The 8,934-nt window shown below is 32.9% G+C and overlaps 1 protein-coding gene across 3 annotated transcripts in view; it reads right to left on the bottom strand.

The window, feature by feature from the left end:
* The window catches only part of XIRP2 (xin actin binding repeat containing 2), a 292,691-nt gene that overhangs the window by 28,016 nt on the left and 255,741 nt on the right, over window positions 1–8,934 (bottom strand). For all 3 annotated transcript variants that reach the window (XM_076005626.1, XM_076005625.1, XM_012757046.3), the window contains 3 exons: window positions 2,064–2,174; window positions 1,605–1,677; window positions 536–669 (listed from right to left, as the gene is read on the bottom strand). In XM_076005626.1, the coding sequence (XP_075861741.1) occupies window positions 536–669; window positions 1,605–1,677; window positions 2,064–2,174 (318 nt within the window). The remainder of the gene's footprint in view (window positions 1–535; window positions 670–1,604; window positions 1,678–2,063; window positions 2,175–8,934) is intronic.

Genomic DNA, 8,934 nt, shown 5'->3' with positions numbered 1-8,934 from the left:
TATACTTCATTTAAGGACCTGCTTAGGAGTCATATTTAATGTTTGTTACTATCTTTCTGATAATCCATTTTTACTTGTAAAATTATATCCCCTATTCAATGCATTAATGAGTCAGTATTTTAACACTGGTACATAATCTTGATTTATCCCCCTTCATGTGGCATGCTGAATAATCTAGAGGGAAACAGTAAGTCTTAAAGTACTTTAGAGGATTGTTTTGTTTTCCTTGGAATTTTAAACAGAACAGAATAAGCATCTGACATTTAAAATTGATTTAATTACTTTATGTAATGTTAGTTATTTGACTTTAAAGTATACATCATTTTTCCTTCCCTCATTTTCTCAAGTGAGACAAGTTTTTACTTTACCTCTTTTCTCCTGCAGGTCAATATTCTTATGGAACTGAATAAGTTCTGGTTCAGAATTTTTTTGTTGTTGTTGAAAAACCACCTCAAATATGCAATAATTTGAAAATGTTATGCATTTAAACTTGGTTTTAAACTTAATATGTTTCTGTGTAAAAAAGTTACTTTACCTTAATCTGCTTGGCTGGGGTTGTCATCTCTTTGTCAGAATAAAGAATATTTTCCTGGGCAGACTTTTCAAATTGCTCTTTTAACAACTTAGTTGAAACCTTTGGAATCTCTTCATCCTCAGGTGTATCAATGACTACAAACAGAAAAAAAGCACCAATTCTATTAGGTAACTAAATAAAAATTATGTGTAAGAAGAAATTATAATGCTATGTGAATCTTTTCACAATGCAAGTTAAATAAAAAGATTCAAAATACAGCAATACATATGGCATTGTTTCATTATGTAATTTAGGAATATAGCAAGAAATATAGGGAGAAAATATAGGAAGAAAAATGTTTGTGGTTATCTCTGAATGAGAATATTTTCCAAATTTTCTGCAAGCATGATCTATTTTTATGCTCAGGAAAAAAATAATAAAAGTTATAAAATAAGAAAAGAATAGCAGAAGATCTACTTTCTTAATCAGTAAAACCAAAATAAAGATATAGTCGTATAGTCAAGTGATGTTTTGGTCACAGTTGACTTAAATCTCCTCTGTTAGCTCTTTGAGGCAGTGAAACTTATTTTCTTTTTATAGAGGAGACTAAATGTGCCTTGTCTTATGAAAATTTACACAAATTGGCTTCATCTAATCTCATATTTGTAGGTTGGAGAAGTGCACTTAATAGTGCTTAAATCTGTTATTAAAATTAATTCTATTCTATTAAATTTATTCTATAAATTCTATTCTATTAAATCTATTCTATTCTCTGGGAGCTTGATAAACATCAGGTTTTATTGTAGGTCTCTGAGGAAAAAGGGAATTCAGAGGTGGCTAGCACATCACCCTTTGGGCTTTGGGATAAGTATATCATAGGGCTGATGGACAATCAACTATTTTAGAAACTTATTGCATCTGTTACCACAGGCAAAATCTAATTATACTTAGAAACAGTACCTAGCTCCCTTTGGGACCATGATTCATGGTTACTAAAGTTACTCAGTAGGGAGGATTGTGCTTTGGAATTCCTCCATTCAAACATCAGTAGGAAAAAGGTGTATTGGGGCTAATAATACCAGATTCTTACCAGTTTCTTGAACATATTGATGAAACTGAGAAGCTTGGTTTATTTCCTCGGTGTGCTTTTCAAGGTGAGAAACCTATGTTTAAAGATAATTTGAAAAATATAATTGTTTTTACAAAGTCAATTATTTCAGTACTACACATAATATGTTTCATTTTCCAGTGGTTTTCATCCAAGACTTCAGTGCACATTGAGAAATGCTAATGAAACCTCCATCATTTTAACACATAGACTCACGCTATAACAGAACATATTTTAATTGACATCTAAAGTGCAATCATATTTTTAAGGAACCTGTTTTACTTCTAAAAGAATTCCAACTGGAAAGTGGGGAAGGAGACACTGATATATATTGATACTAAATGCACAAAGGACAATAAAAACAAATGCTTACAACAAAGTCAGAATTTCCACACAGTTATAGAAACTGTTTGGATAGTATTGTCTTTCTAAGGTAGTTACCATTTCAGTTCCAAGGACATCAGTTTTGTGGTCCTTGGACACTTCTTGTTCATTTCTTGCCATTTCTTGGCTGCTTCTTGAAAGGTTGATCTGGCTGCTCCGGATTACTTCCTGCAAACAGATGGACAATACATTAAGAAAAGTCTGAAAATGTTAACTTTTTTTATTAATGCAATTTCAGTGACAGAGGTTTCTTAGAAAAAAAAAAGTCAAGTTCCTCAGTATATTAGGTTGCTTGGCTGCTATAACAAATACCACAAATTTAGTGGCTTTGAACAGCATAATTGTATTATCTTAACATTTCTGTAGGTCAGAATTCCTGAGTGAGTCTCACTGGATGTTGGCAGGTGTTAGAAGGTGCACATTCCTTTCTGCAGGCTCTAGGGGAGAATCCGTCCCCTTGCCTTTTGCAGCTTTTAAAGGCTACCCACTTTCCTGGGCACATGGCCTCCTCCTCTATCAGGCTGAGATCTTAGCCCACAGCCATCTGTCTGATCCTCTCTTCCACTTTTAAGGGCCCTTGTGATCACATTGGACCAACTCAGATAATCCAGGATTATCCCCCTGTCATAAAATCAGCTAATTAGCAGATTTAACTCCATCTGCAATTGTAATTCCCCTCTGCTGTGTAATGTAACATATTCACAAATCCTGGGAATTAGGACGTACATATCTTTGGAGGCTATTATTCTGTCTACTATCCTTAGTAAGCAACAAATATTAATGATACATCTTGTACCCAGTATGAAAAAGATGAACCTCAAAAGAAAAACAAATATATTCTGTTTTTTATAAGGCATATTTTCATATTATGAAAAGACATTCTAGTCTTCAAATCGACCATCCAGTACAATGCCACATCCAGAGTTCAGATGAAGAATGTAACCATTAAATGTAATCAACATAAATAAGCCATGTTATACTAGTGTGTATCTCCCTATTTTCACACATGGGGATACTCTTGATTTTGGTTAAGCTAGCACAGGTAACCTTGAATGAATTTGAAATCTGGAGCTCCTGTTAATTTTGAAGATCCAGCCCTACATTTACTACAGAATATGATTCTGACACAAGTATATGATTGATTGATTGATATGCTGAAGCAGTTGGCATACTGCTAAAAATTTTAACATCAAAAAATAAGGATCTAGACAGATGACTTTTTATGAGAACACATGTATTTTAACGTGCTTGAAGTTTGGATTTGACTTTTATTTTGATATTTAAGTGACTATCAAATACTATTTTAGAGATTTTATTTTTACAAATTTGTCTTAGAGAATAGTCAGATAAGCAAAGGTATATTATTATTAACCAAATAGGATTACTGGAGGTCTTTTTTATAGCGAGTTAAATAGTTTTAAACTATGAAATCCTAATCCCTTAAGCCAAGAAGAAGTATAAAATTAATTTATGAGATCTTGACTTGTAACTTTTTTTAAGAGTAGACTTACAAGATGCTACTTTCTTACCCCCGAGGATATTTGGTATACAGGGTTAAAGATCTGATTAACCAAGGATCATTCAGTCCTTTATTCACAGATGCATAGTATAATTTGATTTTATTATACTTTTCTAGAAAAGATAATTAAGAAAAAAAAGTTGAGACTTTCCCAGAAGTCCTACAAATAACTGAATGTGAAATGTCAGCTTATACTTTAAAAGGTGGGTTATGTCTCATTAAATTGAAGACCACTGTATTTTTTTCCAAGCAGAATGTTTTCCTCGCCCTAGTTAATGATCCACATATTTGTGCTAAGGAAAAGTTCACATAATTAATGAGTGAGGAATGAATGAGCGAATAAAATAGCAAACTTCCATCAAATTACTTCTATTCAAACTTCTGAATATTCTGGAACCTGAAAACAATGAACAAAATACTTTACTTTATCAAGAATGAGTATAAAAATATAAATAACCCATGTTTTTTCCTTTAAGTTCAAAGAACCAGAATTCCATATCACAAGATGCCTTGCATGATCAAGTTTTATTTAGGGATGTCAATGGCAATGGAAGGAATAATAACAATCATTGAAGACTACAGATAGAAAAAAAAAATGCATGGGGACAAATCACAATTTTTTACATTTGTGACAAGCCTTTTCCTGTAATATGCTATGGCTTTAATTGCACCCAATTTAAACAGACAGTGAAATAGCAAAAGAGATTGAGAATGTGACCAGAACTGAGGTCCTTACTGAAGGTCACCATGATCATTTCTGTAGAATTGTGACTCTGTCTAGAGGCCTACATGCCAGCAGTAGCCTAGAGACATGCTTTGTTTAGTCAACACAGTGAATTTAAAGTTTTGAATTAGGTAACACTTATGAAAGTCAAGATTTCTTTCTGTTTTTGAAAACTCTGCAGTTCTGGTAACACTGGGTTCAGGTTCCAACATGGCAGTATTTGGCTGGGACAAAGCAGTGGCTGGTCTTTTTAGTTGAGCCGTATACCTTTCAGTTGGCCACCATCCCTGTCACTTGCCAATATTTAACACCAAGTTGACATTTTTAAAAAACCTGTCTAGTACCCATGAAAATGTGAATTTCTGTTACCAGCTGCCAATCTGAAAGAGTAGAGTTAGTGACATGACATGAATCTTTGTGTTAAGAAAAACAAATGCAAAATATTTGGAGTAGAAACACTGTAAATAAATGTATTTTTGACATGTATTTTAAAAGTTATTTTCTGGGACAGACACTTTGTCGTTAAGTGTATCTACTTGCGTAAAAACAATCCACTATCAACTTTAAATATATTTTCTTGTAGGAGATGACACAACATAAACAGAACAAATGTACATAAATTTTGTTTAGCGTTGTAAGTTTCTACTTCAGCATCTATGTGCTATTACTAAACAGAACCGTAATTGCTACGCTAGTTTGTTATGTTAGCATCAATGCATCAATTTTACTGCCTCCTAGTTGCTACAACTTACATAAAGTCTGTCTTAAAATATCCCAAGATTTTGTTTCTACCATTTACTCAGTTCCATATTTTGCGACTTGTTTAGTTTGGATTTTAAATCTGACTTTCTTTCATCCCAGTTGTTGTCTATGGAGTGTAGGATAAGGTAAAAGGATGGATCATCATAATGCTCAGGCAGAAATCAAATTACACAAATAAAATGTAATAAAGAATTCTGGTCAGAGCACCATACATAAATTCACATGAAATGATTCATGACATTGGTTTCTGAAAATTAAATTTAAATGTAGACCAGGCTGAAAGAAACAAATGCTTTTTTTTTTTCCTACAGGTGAATTAACCAGTATGCAGGAACGAGAGACGAGTCCTAACACCCACCTCTACTAAGTATGCTGTAATCTTAGGAATACCACTAAATCACACCGAAACTCAGTTTTCTTTCATGTCATGCAGCCATTAAAAGGAAGAAAAGGAGATAATATATGTGCTCTAACTTTGGAATCTAAAGGAGAAAATGTAGCACAATTGCAAAACAATATAATATTTGCATAGCTTACATCAATCTAGTGTCAGCTCATATATAATATTAACCAACTATATTACAAAAATCTATCATTCACATACACATCTTCTAAGAAGATTTCTTCACACAGGAAAGAGTTCACATTCTGCTTATCCAACTTTTCATTGTTATTATAATTATAAAGAAAGTCATTGTAATTTTCTACTAATAAAATTGCAACTCATTCAAGCACAGTGTGTAAGGAAAAAGGACAGACATTTTTTTTTTTATGGTGACCCATTATTATTGTAACTCTTAGATGTATACCCAATAGAATAAAAGGAAGAGGAAAGACTGGAAGAATATTAGATGATAGCTGCCTCAGCAGAGTGGAAAAAACACAAGTTCATACTCAATGTTAGTAATTCAGCAATTTTACCCATCACTAATCTCATTTTTAATAAAACTAGAAAGGGTTATGATGTAGCAAAGTTATTTGCATCTTTGTCAAACAGATATAAACAATAACAAGAACATGCTGTTTATCTTAGCAAAAATGTCAATGGATTCAAGATTTGAGGGAGTAATCAGTTTTTTTTTTTTTTAAGTGATTAACAAGAATTTGTGGCTCATACACTGTGTTTGTTTGGGTTTGGATATATTCAAATTTAAACCTGTTTTCGTTTGCCTTGAATTTTCTCTCTTTATTTTTTTAAATTTACTCATCCAAATTACAATATATAATCGGACATCCCTAGGTTTTGATTTTCAGATAAAGGCTTTTCCATATTCACTATACCTTTTTGAAGGCTTAACTCAAAAATTGTTTTCTTTTTGAAATCTTTCCGTATTTCCTCTATGGATTTTTCTATTCCTGTTTCTTCTTCTTTTTTTTTTTTCTAGTCCCATGACTGTCATTACATACCTCTGCTGTCTGCATATCACATGTGACAGTCATCATTTGCTGATAGGACCCTCTCCTTTGACTGAACTGTGAGTCTATCACAGACATCCTCAAATCCCAATGTTTAGCTTCCAGGTACCAGTAAAATGTCAAAGAGTAAATGCATGGGCCAATACAGTAGTCACTCTTTTTTCCTAGGAGTATAATAGTTTTACTATTTTCAACCTGCTTTAAAAATTGATATTCTAAATTTTTTCACATAGCTCTATGATTTTATAGTTTGGTAATTTGGCTGACAGTCTTTGATAGTGAATTATTTTCATAATTGGTTGGTGGAGTTACATAAGCTGGTATCTATAAAAATTACACATCCATTATTTTACAAGGTACACACAGAAAGAGGGCTCGACAATGTTGCAAGTAATCAGAACGTTTATGGGAAAATGTGGGCGGTGCTGCGATGCTGTAAAGGGTGGTTGGCATCATCAGAGAGAGGCAGAGGCTGTACCAAAGAAAGCAATAGATACAGAAAGGCAGCAAACGCATACGCAATGGTAAAGAATCTTTAAAAAAAGGGGAAAAAATCAAATAGCTTTTTTATAAAAAGGTATTCATGGTACTAACCGAACTAGTTTGTATATTCTATTTTTTTTTTAGTGAATTGTTATCTTTCACTGAGTTGATGAACCTGACAAGTCGTCAGGCACCACGTAGAATCAGCAGTAGAACGCATTAGAATCACTATGACAGTGAAGAACTAAGTTGACATATTTATGATGATACTGAAAGACGATGCTTTATCTTTACTTTTAACTTATACAAATAGGAAAAAAATCATTCAGGGGAAAGGTGAGTCAAGGCAACTGCAAGTCCTAATTCTTTCTGTGACTCAGTATACTAAGTGAAGCTCTGGTTTTACTTGGTATAGTATTAGTTCTGCCTAAAGTTGTGGGAGTATACTTACTGTGTTATTAGAGTTTAAAAGACTGATAAGGCGAAAATATCCAACAAAAATTTTAAGTAAGTGACTTTTTTATTTGAAAACACTGAAGCTTTAAATGTGAGTGACCTTATAGAACTTCACTCAGGCATTTATTTATTTGGAAAATGGTCATTGAACATTAGCTAGCTCCATGGCATTGTGCTAGGCATTCTCAGTATTGTTTTAATAAATTTCTGTGATCATATCTCCATCAATGCAATATATATAAATATATACATATGTATTTAATGGAATAAAAAGTCTGTTACCTTGAAGCTCCCTTGAGACAGCAATTCTAAATATATACAGATGCATGAATTATGCAGATTGATTGCATAAATTTCTGAGAGAAGTGTTATCGTTCAATTAATTTTTAACTCTCTCTTGCCTCAAAACAATTATGCTTTAGCCATATTTAGTTATAAAGGAAAAAATCCATCATTTTTAATAAAGAAAATAGTTTATTTTATTTATTTAGTTAGTTATTATTTATTTATTTATTTTGTTGAGACAGAGTCTTACTCTGTTGCCCGGGCTAGAGTGCCATGGCATCAGCCTAGCCCACAGCAACCTCAAACTCCTAGGCTCAAGCAATCCTCCTGCCTCAGCTTCCCAAATAACCAGGACTACAGGCATGTGCCACCATGCCAAGTAATTTTTTGTATATATTTTTAGTTGTCTGGCTGTTCTTTCTATATTTAGTAGAGACAGAATCTCGCTCTTGCTCAGGCTGGTCTCGAATTCCTAACCTCAAGCAATCCTCCCACCTTGGCCTCCCAGAGTGCTAGGAGTACAGGAAAGAAAATAGTTTAAATGTAAAAATGTGTTCCTTCAAAAAGGAAGGATTCTGAATAAGCAATGCCAGTTTTAACTGCTAGAACTCTGCCTTTTTCTTCTGTAAAAGTATTATTTATAGAGCCATATACCAGAGTCCAAAAATGCTGAAGATTCATAAAAAGAACATATAAAAGATGCACTCTCCACTGGGTCATCAAACATATTAGTTATATAAATAATATTTATTCGACAAACTAAAAATGTATCTTACATAAAAACATTCAATTCCCAATAAAGGATGCCTCCTGGAAGTTTTATATAGATAAATGTTAAAGATATATATGTATATAATATTTCAACCCAACACAGATGCACAGCCTCTTAAAACCAAAGAGGCACTCAGACATAAATAAACATAAAAATACAACAAAAGGAGGCTGAGACTTAGAGTCTTACAGAGTAATGAAATTACAGATAAAAAGTTTGCATGAAGAAAAATTCTAAAGAAATAAGGAATGAAAATATTCTAAAGAAAAAGAAAACCAGAGCTAACATGTATCTTATGTTAATTAATATAAACCAAAGAAAAACATAAGAATTCTACCTCTCCATTATCAAGCCTCCCTCATCGATATCCAAGTAATTTCTAAGTCCTGCCAATGCTAATCTTTTGCTAGTTAAATACTTCTTGAGTCCATAACCTCTTTACCCTAGAACCTCTGACCCATTTAAGTCCTCATATATTTAATGTGGACTATTTCAGTAGTCTCCTAATTTT

The sequence above is a fragment of the Microcebus murinus genome, chromosome 8 (genome assembly GCF_040939455.1).
Source record: "Microcebus murinus isolate Inina chromosome 8, M.murinus_Inina_mat1.0, whole genome shotgun sequence".
Taxonomy (NCBI): Eukaryota; Metazoa; Chordata; class Mammalia; order Primates; family Cheirogaleidae; genus Microcebus; species Microcebus murinus.
Note: the sequence above shows the minus strand (reverse complement) of the source record. Positions and strands in the feature narration are given on the sequence as shown.